The sequence below is a fragment of the Rhinolophus hipposideros genome (assembly GCF_964194185.1).
Source record: "Rhinolophus hipposideros genome assembly, chromosome: 8".
NCBI classification, from domain to species: domain Eukaryota; kingdom Metazoa; phylum Chordata; class Mammalia; order Chiroptera; family Rhinolophidae; genus Rhinolophus; species Rhinolophus hipposideros.
Window position 1 is genome coordinate 69,277,605 of NC_138054.1, and position 23,489 is coordinate 69,301,093.

The 23,489-nt window shown below is 53.7% G+C and overlaps 1 protein-coding gene and 1 long non-coding RNA gene across 2 annotated transcripts in view; one reads left to right on the top strand and one right to left on the bottom strand.

Moving 5' to 3' along the window:
* LOC308500634 overlaps positions 1-11,781 on the bottom strand; it is a 49,415-nt gene extending 37,634 nt beyond the window's left edge. Inside the window, exon 1 of the long non-coding RNA XR_013993758.1 lies at positions 11,342-11,781. This is a non-coding gene — a long non-coding RNA (uncharacterized lncRNA). The remainder of the gene's footprint in view (positions 1-11,341) is intronic.
* Positions 11,782-12,179: 398 nt separating this feature from the next.
* On the top strand, positions 12,180-15,070 carry POU3F1 (POU class 3 homeobox 1). The gene has a single exon (XM_081055856.1). The coding sequence runs from the start codon at positions 12,218-12,220 to the stop codon at positions 13,568-13,570; it is 1,353 nt and encodes a 450-aa protein (XP_080911982.1). The 5' UTR covers positions 12,180-12,217; the 3' UTR covers positions 13,571-15,070.
* Positions 15,071-23,489: the final 8,419 nt, after the last annotated feature.

A 23,489-nucleotide genomic window follows, 5' to 3' on the forward strand; every position in this document is an offset into this window, starting at 1 on the left:
CTATTTCCTCTTCTCGGTCCCTTTTCCTGCAAGAGAGGATGAGAAGGCCAGGTCATGGGCATGGGTGGGTGGTCAGGAACCAAGAAGCTCACCCTGGCTGAGGCCTGTGCACTGACATTCTTAAGGAAAGGTCAGAGGGAGCCTGACAGGATAAGCACGGCCCATGCTGCCTCCAGCAGAGTTAGCAAAGCACAGGGAGTTTTTCAAGACAGTTCCATCAGACAACAGGTATGGAACCTTCTTTTCTCCCTGCCAGGAGCCTCTGCTACGAGCTGTGACTAGACTCTCTGAACAGAGCCCAGAGAATGGGGTTTGAGCTATGGAGGGGGGCCAAGAGCTAAGTGGAAGAGAAGAAACAGGGAAGATGTGGCTGGGAGCCCCCGAGAAGAGAAAGTTCTGAGGCAAGCCTGGCTGGATGGGATCAAACAGGGCACCCCACGCTCGCCAGCTTCAGTGTCCTGGGTGGCTTCCAGGAGGCTCAGGGCCTGATCCTGGGCAGGGCCCAGAGAGGACACGAAAGACTCTGGCGCTGTGATGTTCTCAGGCCCGCCCCATTATAGGGATCCTGGTCTTTCTGGGTGGCAGAACACTGGGTGCTCCAAGGTGTCTGAGAGGTGGGAAGAGTCTGCAGGAATCAAAGGGAGCCCAACTATCTCCCAGGCTTCCCCAACTCCTCGTGTTATTGTGAAGATTAAATGAAGTAATACATATAAAGTGCTTAGAAACCTAATAAGTGCTCGACAAGTGTTAGCCATCAGCACCTAGGATGGTGTCTGGACAAAGTAGACACTGGATATTTGTTGGATTAATGTGTGAATGAATGAATGAATGAATGAATCCTGCTCCCACTTAGTTCCTCTACTTCAAATACTGGAAGACACAAATCAATATTGTCTCTATTAAGACAATATTCCCCCCCCCAGGGCCTTAGAACTTGCTCTTCCCTCTGCCAGGAGTGATTTCTCTCACATTGTCACATGGTTCAGGCCTTCACTTGATTCAGATCTCGGCTGCTGGAAATGAGAAAGGGCCCTGACCACTGCTTGCTAATAGAGCACCTCCCAAAGTCATCTCTCCTTCTTTAGTCCAGGACCCACACCAACTACACACACACACACACACACACAGACAATCCTAACTAGACAACTTCAGTGTCCCCACCCTATCCAGGGCTAGGACTTGAGCCAACAGGGGCTCTGGCCTGGCAGGTGGTCCCCCCCATATGCTGTTCGCCATTAGTGTCCATGCACAACAAGGGCTCATCCAACCCACAGAGGATGCCCTGCTCTGTCCCCAACCAGCCCCTCCTCCCAACCAGCCTTGGCAAGAACCATGGTACCATGCGAACAGTAGAGTCCACTGGATGAGGATTTCAGAATTCCAGCTCCAACACTTAAGGAATAAAAAACCTTTTACTGAACACTTACTGTGTGCCAGCCACTGTGCTAAGCTCCCTACACACTTGAGCTCATTTAACCCTCACAACTAAGTGAAGTAGGTATTATCCTTATTTCACCCCTAGCCAAGGCAGAATAAACTGGCGAAATGCTCAGGTTCTAGAATGAGACAGAGCTGCATTCTGGGCTATTTCACTCACTTGCTGTGTGACCTTGGGCAAGTCACTGCAGCTCTCTGAGTCTGTTTCCTCCTCTGTCATGAGGAGATAAGAGAGCCACTGCCTTTGATCGTGGTGAGGATCAAAGGAGATAATGGATGAAAGTGCCGCCTGGTGCCAGGCACACAGCCTTCAATCAAGGTCGGAGCCTGCCCTTCCCTCCTTATCTCACCGACTCCCCTGCCAAGCTTTGCAGGCTGGGACTGGTCTCCCCTTGGTGCCAGGCACAGGGCTGGGCACAGCCAGCACACACAGAATATTCTTGCAATTGGCAGATTTTCCCAAGGCCTGATTGCAGAGAGCACTCTCTCTCCTGGAGCATACAAGCAAGGGATCCCTACACTGGTGAGCACCAGGGGAAGGTTCTGGAGGAGGGCCCCTTCCTGCCTCTGAGCTTCCGCCTTGTTTGGAAGCCCTCACCACCACCACATGTCCTAACCTGGACCCCAGACCCTGTCCTGGTTCCTTGGGTCTGAGTTCCGACCTAAAAAGCTTGACCAGGATCCTGACTTCTCCAAGGTCATGGCCACCTATAGACCCAGTCACCACCTAGTACCTGGAGCTCTGACCTCATCCCAGCCTGTTAGCTGGACCCTGCCATATGCTGACAGACACCCCCCACTCACACCAGCTGCCCAAATCCCCCATTCAGAATCACAGGCTCCAGTCTGCCCTGCTCAACCTTCTGGCCTCCATCCACCTACCTACAGCTGTCAGTTGTACCCAACCCAATAGTCCACACATGCACATTCAGAGTCTGCCGCCAGTCCACACTAGCCATGCCCTCTGCAGGGCCCTGAAGCCTGGCAGAAAAGTCACCAAAGCTCTTCAACATTAATCAAAGACACTCATAAATGCATATGTGTAAATCACACGCAAAGCAAGGTAGGAATTTACATCTTTTACTGCTGAATCAGCATCTCCAGACACCCAGGGAGTGGCTGCCTGTAGCTCAGTAGGTTGGGGACAAGAGCCCCCCACCCAATTTGGGGGCCCACTGAACGATCCCAGATTCATCATCTGAGATTCTCCAACTTCCAAGTTGGGCATACTGCTCACCATTTATTGATTGCCTTCTACATGCCAGGCATTCTCTTACCTACTAGCTCCTATAGGCATTACAGGAGAGAACTTGTAAAGTGCTTTGAATGGTACCTAGCAGGTAGTAAGCCCCCAATATATGTGGGTTATTATTATTAATATGATCTCTGAGACTTATTTTCTTCCTTTGTAAATGGAAATAATAGTTTTACCTGATTCGTAGTGTTTTGATGAGGATGCAATGTGTAAACCCAGGTAGGAGCACTTAATACAATTCCTGCACATAGTAAGCACTCAATAAATCTTAGCTATTACTATTAGTGTATGCCCATGCAAACAAGTTTTGGAAAGATATAGCTAATAGGAATAGTTCCGAAGGGTGAGGCAGAAAGACTCAGGGAGAACTCTCACTTTCTGTTTTATATATTTATGAGGTAAAGAATTTTGACAAATAAGCTTGTGTTGCTATTATCATTAGCAAGAACAACAAAGATATTCCTATTTGGGGAATAAAAGCCACGAAAGCAGAGAGTCTGTCCCAGGAGCATTCATTTGTCAGCTACCTCCTCCGAACCTGGCCAGGTGCCAGGGGGGCCTGACCAGGGAGAGCGGTTTGCTCTGAACACGACATTTATATTAATAACACCTACGTGACTCTCCATCTCTGGCAGGATGAGCAAACCCAGGAACCCTGGAAAGTTTCCACACAAGCTAAAACAGGCTTCGATTCTCCCACCTGCCCTCAAGGAGTTGGGCTCGGACCCAGGTAAAGGTTCGCTTTCTCAGATTGAGGCCTATCCCCACAGCACACAGAAAAGCTATTATGTCTGGATTACATGCCACCCCTGACCTTCCCCGTTCTTCCCTGCCTCCTGTCAGAAGCAAGTGTATCGACTCTTCGGATGCTATCTCCATCCTGGTCACGGACAAAGAACACCGAGCAGGACTGGCTTCAAACGGCCCTTATTCAGGGCGCTGTGGGCCCATTGCCCAGCACCCTTTGGCTTCTATCACCCTACTAGGTACGAATAAGAAAATACGCCCTCTTCTCTGAAGCCCACTTCTTCGGAGACTGAAAGCCAGTATCTCCCCCCAGCCAATTAAAAAAACAATTTTTTTTTTAAAGGGAAATGAGATCACAGTGGCAGGGCCATGTGGTCCATCACCAGACATTCTTTATTAGTACCACTATAGACCAGGAATTGGGCTGGTTATTGGGAGACAGAGATGAGACAGCACCAGCTGCCCCCAAGAGCTCACAGTCCCGCAGGAGAGACAGACATACAAAGGGTAATGACAACACAGGCCCATCAATGCTAACACCCAGTTATCTGCACGACACAGTGAAAGCAGGGCAGAGACAGTGGCTTAGTCCAGAGAAGGAGCAAGAAGACTTCCCAGAGCAGGTGACCATAACTAGCACTTGCAGGATGTGATGGGGAGAGAACGGCATTCCAAGGACAGGGAACTGCATATGCAAAGTCAGGGAGTCCTGAGTGCCTGATATGTTTGTGGGAACAGAAGCTCTGTGCTGCTGGATTCCGAGGGTAGACAGGGACAGGACCACTGGGGGCTTTGGACCTGAAGATGTATACACTAGGGAGCAATGGAAGGCTTCTCAGGAGGCAAGGGACATGTCTGAGTTGTGTCTTGGGGTAGCACTTTGACTTGACTCAACAAGTCAAGATTGGAAGAAGGGAGAATCGTCCTAGACCACTCACTGGATTGTATGACCTGTCTGCCTCCCTTACACAAAACTTTGGTTTCCTGGAGCCACTAGAGTGTAAACTTTAGCTGTCCCTTGAGGTGCCTTGAGGTGCCCAACCAGGCCAATGGGCCTACAACTGGAGGTAAACTGAGGCACTCTACCTAAGAGCCCTTCCCTGGTAGAAAGGAGAACAAGGACATGAGTCTGGCACATGGTCTGTTCTGAGCCACAAACAAAAGTTGAGACTAAATGATGATTTTATCTGCAATGACAAGTCCACTTCCAGGCTCAGATAGGTATTATTCCAGGCTCAGCAGACGTCCCCAAGTCAGACAGATGTCCAGGGCTCAAACAGACACTGCCCCAAGCCAGGAAGATGTCGCACCAGGCATGGACAGATGCCGTGCCAGGTTCGGACACATGTCCTCAGCCCAGACAGAAGCTGTCCCGGGGCCAGAAAATGTACTGGGCTCAGCCAGGTGTCCCAGCGTCAAACAGATGTTGTCTCAGGCCCACGCAGATGCTACCCTTAGCTCAGACAGATGTCTGCCACCAGAGATACATAAAGATGCTAAGAGGTCCCTGGGAAAATATAATTCCTAAATCCTCCTTTTCCACTTCCACCCTCCACCTGCTACCTCCAAGAAAGCTGAGGAAAGCCAGAATGGAGCCCAGCCAACTCTCTCCAGACCCTCCCAACTTGTAACAGCCAAGGAACTATATTATCCTGCCCTTCCCCGTGACTCCAGGCTACTGCACAGAGGGGAGGAAGTCACGTACAGTGGGGCAATGAATGAAGCACAGGAACAGGAGTACAGGGCACCCGTGCCATCTGTGGGGTAGTGGATAGTTATGCCCAGGCTACCTGCCTGACTCTGCAGGGGGCTAGGGGGTTGAGGGGCATAAGAGGAAGGAGTAGGTTGATGTAAGGACCAGGCACACTAAGTCCTACCTCAAACCCTACATTCTGGGGCTGGAGGGGTAGCGAATCCTGTGATCGCCACAGTCAAATCTCTGGCCAACACCCTAAGGATGTCATTGCTGGGTCATTTGAAGGTAATTACTGCTCCAAAGCTGGGTTGCATTAAGCTCGGGAGAAAGAGGAATAAGGAGGCTGGCCGAAGGTGGACACAAAGTGGGAGACAGTCCCATTCACCAACTTGGTCCTAGCTTTTGGTTCCCAAAAGCCCTTATAGTAACATCCGAACATGGAAGAAAAAAGAGCATCCTCTCATGGCCACACAGCTCCTATCAGAAGCTATGCAGAAACTGGGGTTCAGGGGCTATGAGGTGCTGCTGTTCCTGGCCCATGGGTGGAAGAGGCAGCCACTAGACCCAGGATGGGGGAGAGAGAGGTTACAGTGAGAGCCTAACCTCCTCATCCACCCTAAGGGGCCTCCACTGGACTCAGTCCCTTCCCAGGGGAACTGAGAGGCAGTGCCTCATGAATATGTAAATTCACCTTGAGCCACATACCCTCAAAGTAGGTCCAAGTAGGGACTTCCCTCTATTTCTACTTAATTCCCCTCAAGAGCTACCTGGAGGCTGAGGAAGGTAAGATGTGGTCTTTAAAACCACTCTCAAACGATAGTACTGTCTGACAGTTACAAACACTAGTGCACACACATGAACGCAAAACAAGCACAAGCACACAAATACTTATGGGCATCTAGAAAGTACAAACACACGAAGCCATGCAAGCATGGTAACATGTAGTCATCACACACACACACGCACACACCAAGCCCCCAGCACACTGCTGTAAACACTGTACCTCACACAAACAGGAGAACTTCCCTTTCACCCTTCCAATCCACCTAAGCTGCCCGCCCCCACCCTCAATTGGGCCACAAAGTGAACACCAGCCCAGGAAGGCACCTCACTCTTTTAACGACGGTGACAAGAACTAAAATAATCACTCACTGCTCCCACCCCACCCTGTGGTAGTGAATTTTGCAGCCATCCAGATAAAAAGTGTGTTTAAAAAAAAAAAAACCCAAACCCAGCCCCAGCCTTTCAGAGTGATTAATCCCACTAATGATTTACCGATTTGCAGAGAGCGTGTTCTGCATAACCGGATTGTGGGCATTAACACCAGCTCAGAGGCTGCCATTCTGTTCAAAATGAAAGTAAATTTCAAGAGTAATTGGCCACCCCTCATTTGAATATTCTACTGATGCACTGGGAAGACCCCCACCTTTACCCATAGGCCTAGGAGGTGGGCGCAGGGAAAATGCAAGGAAAGCTTCATCCCTAAAAGATGAATTTCACCTTCCATCCTTCCTTCCCTTCACCAAGACTGAGATAGGACACCTTAGATGAAATAAGTGAGGCTGCTTCTTTCTCCACTGCCACAGGCACCAGCACCCTCCTACGCCTCACTCCTCTATGCGAGGCTTTTGGGAACACAGGAAGGATAGAAGAGGTACAGACACCTGGACGGGCTGAGGTTAGACAACATAGGTAAGGGCTTGAGAGTTCAGAACAGTGATCACATCCCACGTGGGAGAGCTTTCTGGATGGTGGTCAGCACTGTGAATCTGTCTAGCTGGCACCAAATTTTACCAAGGCAGCTGATGGACAAGATGACCTGGTGCCACCCCAGACGGGAATCTGGGACAGCCAGGACCCTGCCAGACTCTTACAGTCAAAAACACATTCCAGCCCAGAACAACAGGGTAATGGGCGTGGTCACTCCTGCCACTGCTGAGCAAGAACTGGCTGGGGGAGTGGGAGGCTCCGATTCTGCTCACACAGCCTCTTACTCACCCCAGGCAGCCCCGGGAGAAAACCCAAGCCGCACTTTCCAAGTTTCCATCCGGGCAGTGATCTCACCCCATCTTCACAAGAAACCAGTAGAGACCATCCTGCCCAGCTTCCAGATGAAGGTTGAGTTTCACAGAGATTAGGAGACTGAGACTGGTCCAATGTCATAAAGCAGGCCTGAGGCTGAGCCAAGACAGAATCCAAGACTCCTGACACTATGAAAATGCAGGACGTAGGGTGTGAGAAAAAGACTGGCAGAAGGGAAAGGAAGTGGCCATGAGTGCTGTCCCTTGCCCCAGCCTCGTCTGACTCTGGACAAAGGTTCAAAGCCCACGCACGCAGGAGGGCATCCTAAGGCACCAGCTCTTCCAGCAGCTCTCCTCCATGGGCTCTGATCTCCCCCTCTCTTAAGCTCTTCTCAGCACTCCTGACTTCAAGGAATCCAAGAGGAGTGTCCTGGAGCCTGTCTGCCTCCAAACTAAAAAGGCCTTGGGTCTGCAGCTGTATCTGCTCTCAGCGCTTCCTGGATTCCAAGTCACCACTGACTGACAAGACACAGCGCAGGGGTTCAGAGTCCAGAGGGGGGAAGCAGCCAGACCCAGCTGCCCTCCCTTTCCCCCTCCCAAACCTTGCTCGGTATGCCAGGCTCGCCTGCCTAGGGTATGTGTCTGGAATATTACAGTGCATATGTGGCCACGAGGTGCTGACAGAGAGTATGGTTGTGCTCTAGAGACCAAGTCGGAATCTCTCAGGAGGGAGTGTGAATGTAGACGGCAGAGGTTTGTGTCTGTGACTCTGGGCTCTGCAAAAAGAGGACCTGGTGCTGAAGCTTGTGTAGTTGTCATTCATCCCTGCAGCGCATCCCCCTGCAGCCCCTCTGGCTCAGGGACCCCCCACAGCGAGGGCCCCATCTGCTGGAGGCTCAGTGACCTGTGTCAAATGAGCAAGCTCTCTGTCACACTCCAGAGCCTGGAGGAGGCTGAGACCCAGCCACTCTGGGAAAGCCCAGGCAGCTGGAAAGAGGCCCCGATGGGAAAGGAGGCCTGGGAGCCTCTGAGGCTGGCGGCCTGGTTGGGAGCTGCCTTCCACAGACAAGAGGAGTGAAAATATACATATAAATGAAAAGAAAGGGCTTTCCTGCTTCCTTGGGACTAACGCTGCTGCCTAACCACATGGAGCAAGCTCTGGGCTGGGCACACACTTCCTCTGCTTTCTGAGCCGCTGTGTCGATGTGGTAGTTCCTACACGGTATGGGTATGCATGTGTGTGTCTATGTGATATGTGGGGTAGGTCTCTTGGTATCTGTGCAATGGGGAGTGTATGTGGCTGGCGCTGTGGGCTCATGTGTGTGAACACAAGTGTGTGCCTATTCGTGTGAAATGGCAAGCCAGGTGAGAGCCTCCATGCTTGTGACCCCAAGGGCCTGCAGGTCTTACGTATTTCTGTGTCGCTGAAGGAATGCCTACTTGAGTCTATGTGTAGGTTCTGTGTATGTATGTTCCTGTTTGCACACATGCCTGTATTTATCACTGTGTGGTTTGGATGGGTACGAATATCTGACCTAATGGGATGAATCCATATGTCCCTGTTGTGAATCTGTATGCTTGTCTCTGAGCTAAAATGCATGTGAGTGTGTGTGTATGCACATCTCTTCACATGCCGACACCAGTCTGTGTCTGAGTGGCTCAGCTGAGTATCCGACTCTCGTGTTCCAAGTTCTCCCCAGGGTCTGTGAGGGCAGGGCTCCAGGAGAGAGGGCGTGTCCTGCAGCAGGTCTTGTCCTGGCATGGTCTGCCAGTGACCATGCCACAGTCCCCAGTGTCCCTCACAGAACCTCTGGAAGCAACAGCCAAGAGGATGTGGACACTTCCTCGGGAAACAAACTCTCAACTACAATAAAATTTGGACTCGAGACCAAACCCATATCATTGTAGAGGGTCTAAACTTTCCAAAGCAGAGAGAAGGATGTTATCCTTCTATCCACACTGCTGCTCTCTCCAGGGCAGCATCTAACATTAAGAGGGCATCTAAATGACATGTTTTGCTTCAAACTTGGAGCTTCGGAGCAATCCTGAGAAGCAGGCTTTACTGTCCCCGTTTTAAGGTGAAGAAACTGAGGGTCTCACAGGCAAAGCAACTAGCACAAAGTCACAAGGCTGAGAATGGGAGTAATGGGATTGGTACTAAGATTTGCCGACTGACAAGCTGGTAACCTAGGAGTCTGGCTTTGCTGCAGGCACCCCTCAGTTCAGCACAGACCTGGGAACCCAGCTTAAGAGCACCAGCTGGCCCTGGCTTCCCCCTGAGAGCTACCAGACATAGGGCTCCCTCTGCTGTGATAGCCAAAGCCACTGACTGGCAACCTTCCCCATCCCAGAGCAATGAGAGAATGATGAGGAGGGGCACCTTCCCGGGTTCTATGCCCTCAAATGAGCCTCAGTTCCTTCAGCTATGCACCGGCAATAACAGTCTCAGTGTTCTCTCACAGGGCTGAGAGATGCAGGTACAGTGGTGAATGGAAAGCGCTTGGTAAAGCATTGTGCCATCGTTCTTCAAGTCTCAGTGACAACCACAAAGACTGGACATCACAACACCTGCCCACTGTCCAGACATTGCTTTTCCTCCAATAGAAACTGAGACAGATTCATAGGATCACAGATCATCAGAGCTAGAAGGGCCTGAGACATTAACTGGTCCAAACCTCCACAACCCTATTCTACGGATGAGAAAACTGAGATTTTGTTACAGTAGGGGGGTAACTTGCCCATTCACTGGGCATTAACAATAGAAACAAGCAGAGTAAAAGCCTTTTCTGGAGCTTTCACCCCCATTGTCTAGTACTACCCTCTGACTTAACCTTAGTGAGACAGGTGGGCCGCTTACGGTACTGTTATTCCCAATTCGCAGGTAGGAAAACCAAGAGCTAGAAAGACTGGACCAGAGTTGTTCTTGCCCAGAACGATAGTGGCAGGTCTGGGTTGGAAGCCAAGCTTCAGTGATATGCAGGGCTGGCACGAGACAAGGCTTCACTAGAGGGTTTCCGACCTTGGTGTTACCTCCTGGGCCTAGGAGAGGCGACAGGAAGGCAAGTGAACTAGAAGGTCCGCCGCAATGATCTTATGAAGAAAAGGTGACTCAAGGTGACCACTTTCTGAGCCAGAGTCCAGGAAAGCCCAGCATCCCTAGCTGGATTCAGATACAAGGCTCCATCACAGCCCTTGCAGCCAGGGTGGTACCTAAGGAGCCTGCTCAGGACAGTGGCCACTGGCCAGACAAAAACCTTGCCCTGTCCCATTCCATCCCTTGGACCAGCCACAGGCTGGTCCTAGGGCGTTCAGTGCCTGAGTGAGCACAGTCTGTGCCCGAATGACCCTTGTCACTGTGGACTCTGTCCCAGCCACCCCTGGGTTCATCTCCACAGCAGCTGCCACCAGAGCCCTCATCGCTCTTCTTCACACTCTGAGGCTTTATTCCACAGTCCTGACTTGCCCAATGGGGCCCTAACTGGGGCCCCAGTTCAGTCCTGTGATTTGGGACCCCAGAGCCCTGGAACCTCTGAATCCATGTAGACAACATCAGGGAGAGAAAAGAGGTGGGCTAGCAGCTGGAAGACTGTGTGAGCCAAACCTCAGTGTGGGGAAGAGGTGGAGGCCACAGCTTACTCCACTCAGCCTCGAGCCCAACGTGGGGCTTAGAGGCACAGACCAGGTGCTGCTGAGGTCCGAGTCCACTCAGGATTCTTCAGAGTACTCAAAGGGGGTAGGGGGGAGTGAGGAGGTACCCGAACTGTATGCCTCACCTTTCCAAATAAGGCCCCCTCTATCTCAATTTCCTTTTCAGTTGCCCCAGGCAACTCGGGTTAAATCCAGTTCAGGGCTCCATACAAGGCTGGACAGCTCCCGGACTGCTTGACGAATTTCTGAAGTGCCAGACGCGCTTCCCCAAGTCCACCCCACTCCTCACCTACAGCAAGTTTCCCGGGTCATGACCCCGCCGTGACCCCATCAGGCAGGGAGGAAAAGGAGCGAGAAGGCGGCGGCAGTGTGGGACAGATACTGTTGAGCCCAGTGGTCCACCACCCCTGTCCGCGGCGTTTTCTCCGGAGCTACAGTTGAGGTCCTCTCACTATGAAACCCCGAAACCGTGGAGAACCGCCCGGGTACATCGCTGCCGCCGGCCGTTCCTCCCCGAGCCGCCCGCGCGGTACTCACCTGGGCCACGGTGCCCCGAAGGGGAGCCCGCGCGAGGCCTAAAGCAGGGGCCGGTCCGACTCCGCCGGCGCTAGACGCGCTCTCGGGGCCGCGGAGGTTGACAGAGTTGCGACGCCGGGTCTAGAGCGAGAAGAAGGGAAAGGAAACGCCCGGGGGAGACGCGCAGAGGACAGCTCTGTGCCGGCTGGAAAGCCGCGGAGGCGAGGCGGCCAAGGTGAGCAGCCGCGCCGGAACCGACTCGGGGACCCGCGCCACCTCCCACTCGCAGCCACGACACCCGCGGGAATCCCGGCCCGCCCGCAGCTGCACTACGGAGGGAGGAGCGCGGGGCTGAGCTGCTTATCAAAGCCCGAGCGCCTCCCGGAGCCCGCAATCCCCCGCCGCTTCTGGCCGCCTGGCCGGAGACGGGCTGGAATTCGGCTCGCGTGGAGAGTGGGACCCGCCGAGTTCCAAGCCTCCAGCGCAGCGGGAAAGCGGGGCCCACGCAGCCAGGACGAGAGGGGGTGCGGTCCCGGTGCCACCCCCGCGCCACTCCCCACGTGGCGGCCGCGCCCCCGGGGCGTGAGTGTGTACGCGGACGGTGGGGGGCCGTGAATGAAGCCCCAGCGACCAATCAGCACGGCCGGCGCGCGGGACCCCGGGAGCGAGGCCCAATGGCGAACTCTGGGCGGCCGGGCCGAGCGGCAGGCGGGCGCGGGGGGCGGAGGGCCGGGGCCGGGGGGCGGGAGGCGGCTCCGCGGGCAGCCAATGGGCGGCGGGTGGGGTGGGGCTCCGGAGCAGTGAGCGGGTCGGGGCTTTAAGCCGGCGGAGCGCCGCGGCAGGGCCCGCAGACGGAGCGGAGCGGCGGCGGCGGCGCGGCGCAGGGCGCGGGGCGGCATGGCCACCACCGCGCAGTACCTGCCGCGGGGCCCCGGAGGCGGAGCCGGGGGCACCGGACCGCTTATGCACCCGGACGCCGCGGCAGCAGCGGCGGCGGCGGCCGCCGCCGAGCGGCTACACGCGGGGGCCGCGTACCGCGAAGTGCAGAAGCTGATGCACCACGAGTGGCTGGGCGCGGGCGCGGGCCACCCCGTGGGCCTAGCGCACCCCCAGTGGCTACCCACGGGAGGAGGAGGCAGCAGCGACTGGGCTGGCGGCCCGCACCTGGAACACGGCAAGGCGGGCGGCGGCGGCACCGGTCGAGCCGACGACGGCGGCGGCGGCGGTTTCCACGCGCGCCTGGTGCACCAGGGGGCGGCCCACGCGGGCGCGGCATGGGCCCAGGGCGGCACGGCGCACCACTTGGGCCCCGCCATGTCGCCGTCGCCGGGGGCCGGCGGGGGCCACCAGCCCCAGCCGCTCGGGCTGTACGCGCAGGCGGCCTACCCGGGGGGCGGCGGCGGCGGCCTGGCTGGGATGCTGGCGGCGGGCGGCGGCGGCGCGGGGCCGGGCCTGCACCACGCGCTGCATGAGGACGGCCACGAGGCTCAGCTGGAGCCGTCGCCTCCACCGCACCTGGGCGCCCACGGACACGCACACGGACATGCACACGCCGGCGGCCTGCACGCGGCGGCGGCGCACCTGCACCCGGGCGCAGGCGGCGGTGGCTCGTCGGTGGGCGAGCACTCGGACGAGGACGCGCCCAGCTCGGACGACCTGGAGCAGTTCGCCAAGCAGTTCAAGCAGCGGCGCATCAAGCTGGGCTTCACGCAGGCCGACGTGGGGCTGGCGCTGGGCACGCTGTATGGTAACGTGTTCTCGCAGACCACCATCTGCCGCTTCGAGGCCCTGCAGCTCAGCTTCAAGAACATGTGCAAGCTCAAGCCGCTGCTCAACAAGTGGCTGGAGGAGACCGACTCGTCCAGCGGCAGCCCCACCAACCTGGACAAGATCGCGGCGCAGGGCCGCAAGCGCAAGAAGCGCACGTCCATCGAGGTGGGGGTCAAAGGCGCGCTCGAGAGCCACTTTCTCAAGTGCCCCAAGCCCTCGGCACACGAGATCACCGGCCTGGCCGACAGCCTGCAGCTGGAGAAGGAGGTGGTGCGCGTCTGGTTCTGCAACCGGAGGCAAAAGGAGAAGCGCATGACCCCCGCCGCCGGCGCCGGCCACCCGCCCATGGACGACGTGTATGCACCTGGCGAGCTGGGGCCGGGCGGGGGCGGTGCGTCGCCGCCCTCGGCGCCCCCGCCACCCCCGCCGGCTGCGCTCCACCACCACCACCATCACACACTGCCGGGTTCCGTGCAGTGACCCCGCGGGCCCCCCCCCGCCAGCGCGCGGCGAGGCGCCGCGCGGCCTGTACTCTTTTTGTTCGGTTGCTTTGGATTTTACAAAAAGCCCAGAAACTTTCGAACAAAACCAAACACCCGGACGACCATCTCCGGCGAGCGGCGAAGACGATTAGGCTGCGTCGCCCGAGTCCCGGAGGAGTGAAGGGAAGACCCGGACGGCGCCAACTCTCCCCGGGCGCCCTGCCCGCCGCCTGCTCCCTGCCCCCATCCCCTCGACGACTCCCGCCCCTGCCCCCCGGGCTGTTCGGGGCCGGATCCCGGCAGCGGCCTCCCCACAGCGACAGGTAACGCGGTACGGGGTTAGGGATTCCCCGGGAGAGAGGACGGAGAGAGGAGGGTTCCCCGTCCCTCTCCCCGGAGCGGATGCCGGAGCCTGCGGATCGGGGGTGGGGACTGTCACTATGCTCTCCGCGCCTCTTCTCTCCCATAAGGATGCGCCCCATCCCCCTTACTCTCCTCCGGGCTTGGTTTTTTTACGGTTTTTATTTATTCATGGAGCCTCTCCGCTCCTGGGGTCCTCCTAACTCCGCCCGCGCCCTTAATTTAAATCGCTGTATACTGTATTTATCGGGGCCCCGGAGGGGAGGCCGCGAGAGCCGCGTCTGTGTATAAAAGCAGGAAATAGCCAAAGCTTTAATCTAGCCTAATTTATTTTTTTCCCCTTACTTTCTCCTACCCTACCCCAAAAGAGCAAAACTAAAAAACAAAAACTAACAAAAAAAATCCGAGTGTTCATTTTCGTTTCGTTTTATCCGAGTCCCAGCTCGGTTCCCGGCCACGCTGGAGGGGTCTGCGCTCCCACCACAGCCGGATGGGAAGGGCCTTCTGCCTCGCTGCAGACTGACCACCGCACAGCGGGGCCGTGGCTCCCCGCGGGGCCCTGCCCTCCTGGCCACAAACAAACGAAACTTGGAAAAGTTGGAAGTATTTTTTAACCAGCTGTAGAAATAAGTCGTTCCCTGAGAGCCTTCTGCCTGAGTCCCTGAAGCTCCCGTCTGCTCCCTTTGCAGCCTCCTGGGATGCGGGATGCTGGGGGAGGCCGAGAGAGAAATTCCCCAAGTTTGGGGTGAGGTGGGAACCATGTAAATATGTGAGATATGTACACACTGGCGGGAGAAGAAACATTTTGTGCTTGGTTTTTATTTTTGGTTTTCCGGGTTGCCCTCCGTCCCCATCCTAAAGGATTTTGTATACTGACTAATCCGAAAAAGATATTTTAATATGATTTCCAGATTTCTGATCCATCTCTATTTATTTTCTGGATGTGTTTGGAGCTTCCCCCTTCTCCATTTCTTGTTCTGTTTGTTACAGTTTGAATTTAAATTTTGTTATTTTTATTATTTTTTGGAACAATGTTTTGGTGCATTCTCTTTGTATCTTTATTGCAAAAAAATAATGTAGACTGGGAAGTTCCCTTTATATTTATGTTATAGTAAATATTTTATTACTCACATAAACATGTACCCCAGGGCTGTGTCCTGTCCTCTTTACTACCAGGGCTGGGTTGGTTTGTGGATAAAGTGATGGGATACCCTGGCTCACCTCCCCTAAAGTCCTGGCTTCACTATTTTGGAGAAAGGTGACCACACAGACCTGCCAGGCCAATATCAGGATGGCTTGTTACTTGGGCAACAGTGGGGCCCCTGCCTCTGGTGAGTGAGTTTAGGGAAGATGAAGCTGCCTCTTGTCCCGTCCCATACACAGACTATCCTGAGACCAGACCAAGGGAAGGACAGTGAACCACAGACACCACACTGAGTTTGGGTCAGCCATTTCTCAGGCATGCTTGACTGCGCTTCTCAGCCTCCACCTGGACCACCACCACCAGCCCCACCCAACACCTCAACCCCTAACTTTGGTTTCACTTTGCATTCCACATGTGGGATCTGGGCCAGTTTCACCATTCCCGGTGCTGGGGCAGCTGGAAGCTGGATCAGGCCCCACCAGCCCGCCCAGACTGGCTGTCCACCCACAGGCAAATGGTGCCCAAACCTACCTGGATCCACTGGAAGTTCCTGCAGTGGTCCTGCGGGACTTCAGTGGGCCTGGGGAGGGAACCCTTCCTGTTTGCTTGGGCAAAGCCTGCCCTACTTCTCAGCAAACAAACCACCTGCTTCACCTTCTCATGTGGAAGAGTGGGGGTACAAACAACTGTCCCACCAAAAGCCTTGCCATCTCCTCTCTAGGGATGGATACCCAAGGACCCCCACCACCCAGGGAGTGATACACATACCTATGGGAAGATCCCATGGCTGTGCAATCATGACCTGGGTTGGGGAAGTAGACATCCTCAGACATCTCCCTCTGAAGACTTCGGCAGCAACTTAACTCCTCACCAGAGTCAGGATGGCCGAGGCAGGTCTGGGTTCCTGCGCCGAAGCCAAAGACTACTTGTGTCCCAGCCAAGATCTCTTTTCCTTTAAAACAACTCTTCTTAAAAACACTAATAAGACAGCTCTCCCTATCTCTTCCGTAGATGTGTTCTTTTCCCTTCTCAGGAGAAGCCACATGCAGTTTCTCTTACTCTTCATGGAGACAAAGCTTGAAGACACAATCGCTTGAGTGAGGAGAAAGAGTCCACAACAAGGGTATACATGTAGCCCACCCCCTCCAGGGAAGCTGCCCAACAGCCGGTGGCATCTAGGGCGCCCACAGAGGTGTTCCCAGGCCCCCAAGTTGGGGGTCCCTGGCCAGATCAGGGCCTCAGGATGATTGTGCCATGCTGAGAGTTCCGGTGACTCTGGGCTCTGCCCCTCAATCTTGGGGGAATTGGCTCTACAAGTATAAAGGCCACCAGGGTTTTCAAATGCTCAGCCTCTCACTGCTTTTTTTTCTTTCCTCCCTCCTTCAGTCCAGACTCGTGAGCAATTAGCCCTGTAATTGGCACCCATGTCTCAGCCAGTCCCGGTACTGGCAGATGAGTGAGCCTCCCCATGCTTCTTAAAGAGGAGGCCAGGAATTTACAGGCCAGCAGGTGACAGCGTGGCCCAGAGCCATAGGCTGCCCTACCTCAACCTCTCATTTCCTGCTCCACTACCTATGGAACTTCGAAACAGTGCCACACTCCTTCCTTATTTCTCCTTTCCTGGATTTGTCCCAGCCTCAGGGCCCTGAAATGGAAAATGAAGTTCAGAGCTTCCTGCGGCCTGTGCCACGCTGAGCTTCAGCAGGTTTGGAAAGGGCGACCGGGAAGACAGGTCCTTTTCTCTGGCCTCTGCCTGCCGCTGACACCAATTGATTGATTGATTGATTGATTGATTGATTGATATCCTAATTGTCTGCTTAATCCTGTACAGGAGGGTGGATTTATTATTTAAGCAAGTCAACTCAAAAACAGCTAAACAATGTGGCCTCCCAAGCACCAGCAGCAGCTGAGGAGTAGAACAAAAAGATGAAAGGAAAAAAAAATGGAAAAGGGGACAGAAGAAAATCTTCCACTTTGTAAGGATTTTGCTTAATGAGACACCAGCCTGGGACAGCTATCCAGTGACCAACCTCCGGTCACAGAAGGCCCCCCGGGGCTCTTTCCCCCAGTCTCCAGCCTGGAATGAGGCTAGGAACCACGGAACATTTGACTGTATGAAGAGAAGCCATAGGGAGAGAAATATTTTACCCTGGCGCCTTACTGGCTGGATAGAATAGAGTTTAGGAAAGGCACAGTCAGCCCTGAGCTTGACCAAGCCGTTTCTCCATCCATGTATATTTGGATCTACCTGCTCATTCGTGAGATCCTCAGATTTCCTTTCGTTCAAGAGAGGCAGAAGTTCCTAACATCAACCTCCAAGAAGCCCAAGCTTTCCCTAGCAGATCTGGAATTTTCTGATCCCATCTTCCTTCCTTATTTGAACAAAATTATTTTCTATGCTCATGTGGCCACAGATCCTGTTAGAGCTTCACTCTCCCCATGTGAACCTCTGTGTATTAGTGTATGAATTTGTGTGTATGCCACTGTGCTTGCTTTCAGAGGTAGAAGGGGGAAAAGAAAGTTTATGCTATACTGCTAATGTTTGAACTGGGGAAATATTTGCAGGGTGGGGGTTGGCCAACAACAGGAAGAAGGAAGGTGGCCATTGTGGTCACCTGTGGTCATCAAAGCAACCCCAGAAGGCGTCCTGCACCAGGAAGTTGCACTCGTTTAAATGTTACCTGGCTTGGGTTTGGTGCAATTGTTCCTTGACCCCAGGACTCTGAACACAGGATTAGCTGACCAACCACAGTTACCCACTTAGAGCTGTTTGGAATCTGGTCTCCCCTAGAGAGGCTCTGGCCTGCATAAGGGAGCATCAAGCCCCCAGTGATCCCCCCAGGCCCAGGCTTTCCTCAGCAGGGCTTGAGCTCCAGAAAGGATACCCACCTGAGCAGGGGAAGGAGCAGGGGAAGGTTCAGCTGCTCCCCTGAGCTTAGTGAAGAGAATTCACTGGGCCTCCAGCTTAGTGACTGAAGCCAGAGCCATCAATCTTGTCCCTGCCTGGCATATTTGAAGGCCCTGGAGTTAGTGTTTGGCCAGCCGATCAGGGCTCTCCTTGCTGCCTGGGAGGCCTCCACGGGGGAGGACTGCCCTCTATTGGTCCCTGAGCTGGGACATGGCACCAGTCACTAGAGCCACCTCCCAGCTGAGCATCCCTCCAAAAAATCAGCTTCAAGTTACCTATTCTATGGCAGCAACACGTAGAGCAGAGGAAACTATCACCTCCAAGAAAGCAATTCCGCTTTACATACACCCACAGACTTGCCTGAGACCCTTCTCCAACTACCGTGTTTCCCCGAAAATAAGAAAATAAGACGTTGCCGGACCATCAGCTCTAATGTGTCTTTTGGAGCAAAAATTCATATAAGACCCGGTCTCATTCCCTATAATATAAGGGAAACACGGTACCATCCCACCCATACCCACAAACACTCAGAAATTTGCCATCACAGCTACCTCCTCTGTCTCTCTCCCACTCACACTCATCCCCATCACTCCGCCTCTCAGCCAGCTGAAACCCCAATGCACACTCTCGCCAGCTTGCTCACCCACATGCTAACACACTGTCACACCTATACCACTGTGCTTAGCTGTCCAGTCAGTAGCAGTTTTGTGCCCTTTGGCACTGAGCTTTCCTGAGTCACCAGGTACCTGGCACCTGTAATATTTAAGCACGCATAGCCATCCTTTGCAGCATGGACGGGGTCCCCTTCACTCAGAATTTCCAATGACTTAACCCACAAAGCACTTTCCAAACACATCCCTCCCCATCATTGTTCCCAGCTCCTCCCAGCTCCTCCCTCCTCTCTCCTGCTCCCTTCAGATAATTAAAGTTAGGCGGTGTGTTTGTATGTATGTGTGATCTTATTTTTTAAACACACCCCCACATGTACATATGTATGTATATATACAAACACGCAGCAATTAGATCTATCCATTCCTGCAATCATTCCTCTTGTTCAGTAAAACCTCAGCCACACACATGTCCCCACATCACCACGCAATGAACCCAGTATCACCAAGTCACGGGCTCCTGATATCACACACACACACACACACACACATACACACACACACAGGCACTTTCACACAGTTCCACTCCCAACTCCCTGGTATTTTTCCGGGAGCATGACCCACCTCCCATCCACCTCCCGTGCATCTGAAAGGGCACCCCTCAGATGAGCTAAGCACCAGGAGGGGCCCCACACACACATACACACAGTGGACATGTCTCCGGTTGAGCCTGACCAGGGTGGGTCTGGGTATTATTAGGCTACAGAGACAGCACGGAGGCATATGGTCTCGTACACAAGAAATAATGTTCATGTTAAATCAGACCTCATGCATAATGCATGGTGCCTGATCTCACATTATTTTGGGTGTTCGTCAAAATCAGTGTTCTTTCTTGTGAGGGCTTCTGAAAAGAAGGGGGAAAGGCGTTTGCTAATTGCACCCACAGCCTGCACCCAGGGAGCCAAGAGTGCCCAGGGAACCTCCCTCTGCCCCGCTTCAGCCACCAGTGGGTTTCATCTCTCTGTGCCCTGTCTTTCCATATGGAAGGAGGGGCTGACTCAGGTTTGTAGCAGGCGAAAGTCCCCGTGTTATTTTTATTTCTTTTCTCCTGGCTCTCAGTCCCCAGAGGGTTCTCGGGAATAGCAGTGGCTCCATCGTTCTCACACCCGATTCATTTGCCGTTTTATGAACTCCCCGTTGATTCATCACCTCCCTAAGTCAATGATTCACTCCTGATGGCTTTTCAGAAATCCTTCTTCAAAGGCTCCAGATTTTTCAGCTCTGAACAGGGGCAGACCTGGACCCTGCGCTGCTACTATTCTCTTTGCTTAGGGTGGGAAATTGTTACTGTCCTCGGCCTTTCTCTGAGGCTGGCTGGTCTGGGGAGCAGGAAGAGCTCCCTCCATGCAGAAGCTGCTTAGAATTGACCCCAGCAGCTCAAAGACAGAGCTGGCTGTGCAGCAAGGGCCCCTTCTGCCACTATGGGTCACCTGACCTCCCATTGTCATCAACGTCCCTGGGGAAGCAGTCCATGTCTCGGGGTCCATGAAACTCAGGGACCGTGAGACCAGACAGACCTGGGTTCAAATCCTGTCTCCACCTCCTATCAGCTGTGTGACTTTAGGCCAGATACTTACCTTTTCTGTGCCTCAGTTTCTTGATAGAGTGACAATGTAGAGTTCCTACATAATAGAGCTATTTTGAGAATTAAGTGGGAGGAGGTACATAGAGTGCTTAGCATAAGTAGGTGATGAATGAATGAAAGGTGTTTTATGTAGGGCCTGGGCAGTGCATCATACAAAAACAAGTGAATGGGGAAGAAAACCAAAATGTAATGAACTTTTAGCATGGACCCCACTCTGTCCAAGTCACTCGGACATACACCTATCCAGCACTTATTTTATGCTTTATTTTCATTATCTCACCTTAATTATTCCTATTTTACAGATGAGGAAACTGGTGCCCAGAGAGTTTTAGTGACCTGGGTAAGGCAGCAAGACTAGTTAATGATAGAAGCTGGATAAAAGCCTTACCTGACACCAAGGACCATGTTCTTTTCACACTCCTTGCTTGGGTGAACTGCAGTGTCCAGTGGTTGGGGTATGTGCACAAAGAGAAGTTCCAGAACTCAGGTCTGGGCCAGGAAGAGAAGCTGGGGACCAAGGGTGTTGGAGCTCATTGGCCAGGATCTGTCCCCTTCTGCACCACCCTGCCATCAGGTAAATTCCATGAGGTTCAAGGAAGTTGGATGACTTGCCTGGGATCACCACGGTCAGTAAGCCCTCCTGATGCATCCATTTAGAGGGCTACAGACTGAGCAACCCATATAGTGGCTAAGCATGGGGGCCCAGGCATCTGCCCAGACTTTCATCCTGGCGGAACCACCTACTACCCATGGGACCTTGGGCACGTGACGGCACCCTTGCCATACCTCAGTTTTCTCATCAGTCAAAAGAAAATAATGATAATACCTGCTTGGTAGGACTACTCTGAGGATTAGATGAGAGATGTTATACATAAACACTTAGAAAAGAACCTGGCAGATTTTAAGTGCACATTAAATGTTAACTATAAAATTAACATGATATGTACAATATATATGATTATATTGTTGCTGGGTTGAAACAGTGCAGAAAAATAATGCCTGGTGCTCCCCACCCCCAAAGATTATTTCCCTTCTTTCTCAAAACCACTCTAGAAAGAAGAGTTCAAGCTTTCTATTCCCAGTTCACTGATGAGGAAATGGAGGCCCAAGGATGTTGAGGGGTTCACCTAAAATGACCCAGAAATTAGTGGCAGGTGCAGTTTCCCAACCTCTTCCCCACTCCTACCTCTTTGTGGCAACCCCATGTCCCCAGTGCTGTACTCTGAGCCCCTTCTAAGGCTCGGTGCTGGGTTCTGGGGAGAAAGTACCCAGAGGGTGAGGTAAGGCCTCATAGATTCTGGTGCCATTAAACTGGGTCATGAAGAACAAGTAGGGGTTTACCTCGGAGGCTCCCTACTTGGAGCTTGATCCCAAGAAGGCACAGCCACTCAGCCCCAGAGCTCACAGACCCCACGCATTCCCCCTTCCTGAACCTTCATGCCTCGTCCTGCCCTGCTCAGACCTTTCTACCAGTGGACTGCCCTCCTTTGATCCCTCCTTTGACCCCAGCACAGAAGATGAAACTAAGGTTCAAGGCCCCTAGACCAGACCCAAGGGAACCATCTAACATGAGACTAAGTCTGACTGTAGATCCCTTTAAGTCCCACCTCCGGGTTCTATTGCAACCCTGCACAGAGGTGGACCACCAAACCATGCCACAGGGCATCCCAGCCTCAAAGGTAGGAGCCAGTCACCTGGGGCCAGGCCTCACTCTACCGTTCATCCTTAGTATGACCCAAGTTGAGTCATTTGTCATCCCTGGACCTTGATATATGAAATGGGCATTCCTTCATTTATCCATCCATCTATCCATCCTACATCCATCCATTTCTCCATTCATCAACCAACACGCCCATCCATACATTATTCATTCATCCATCTGCCCACTCATTCACTCATCCATTCATCCATGTAACCTTCAACTTACCTCTTCAACCATCCACCCATCCATCCATGTACCTAACCACTTACCATCCATCCTCTCATCCAATCATCCAGTTTAACAATCAGGCCCTATGTTGAGCATCAGGAACACCTAAATAAGACTAGTACCCCTGTCCTTAAAACGTTCCTAAATTATCTTCTTCCCCTCCCTACCTCTCCGTCATGTAGGGGAGGCATGTGAGTGCCCAAGTGAGATCATTGTTTGGGAGGACACAATGAAGCCTATTGTTGCATCTATGAATCTTGTGTCAGAGCACTGGGAACCTCCATGCCCTGCTCGTTTCTTCAGGGCCTTCAGGAAGATGCAGTCAGTGTGGCCTCTACATAGCCCTAGGAGTCCCCTTAGCTCTAATTTCTCACTCCAGAGATGCCAGGTGCTGACCTAAACTAGAAGGATTTCAAAGGAAATGGGGGAGAGGAAGGAGCTTATGAGCATAACTTCTGCTAAGGCTGGAGATCACCACCGGGACTCAGTTTTTCTACCAAAAATGGCTCTTGGCACCAGGGAGATATGGAGAAATGTTCTGGTCCCAGGCCTGTCACTTCCTAGCTGTGTGACCTTGAGCAAGTCCCTGCCATTCTCTAAACCTCAATTTCCCCCCCAGTACAGTGTGAGGGATGGTAGATGGGTCCTCCCACCTCTGAGGTAGCCCCTCTCGATTCTCAGTTCCCTTCTAGCCTGGGTGGGCCTGCCCCTCTGACAATGGGCCCTCTCTGACCAGCCCACACAGAGAGGGGTAGGAGATGACGTGTTGATGTCCACGGCCCTGAGTCTGCTAGCTATTCAACCCTCCCTCTCCTGACACAAACAACCCTCAGTCACCTCCTCCTCCCGCGCCCTAGAATCTGGGCACAGCTGGGGCTTGCTTTGCCCTGGCCACCCCATGAATCACCCCTCTATGGTCCCCGGGGGAGTGGTCCAGGGAGCATCCTACGCCCCCTGCGGGGTGAGGGCCAGAATCACTGCCCTCAAGCAGGCAGTGTCCACAGGAACAATGAGGGCCTGTGGCTGACAGCCGGAATGCAGCCATTGTCCTGCCCTGGCCCCCAACCCCAAGGCCTCAGGTCCCCAGGCCGGGCAGGCTGGCGTGGGTCGGTGCGTCAGGCGCTCGTGTGCCAGGGCCAGGACACATGGCCTGCTGCTTCCCTTCTCTGGGAAGGCAGGCTGGTGGGCCGATGGGCCAGACCCCCCCTCTACACACAGCCTCACAAAGGATCCCATCACAGGATGAGGAGAAGCAAGACAGGAACCAAGGAAGCCAAGCTGGCTTCCAACACACCCATCCCTGGGGTACTAGGAGCCTTGTA

Excerpts from the sequence above, each read along its gene's own strand:
- POU3F1 (XM_081055856.1), top strand. The coding sequence starts at position 12,218 with ATGGCCACCACCGCGCAGTACCTGCCGCGGGGCCCCGGAGGCGGAGCC.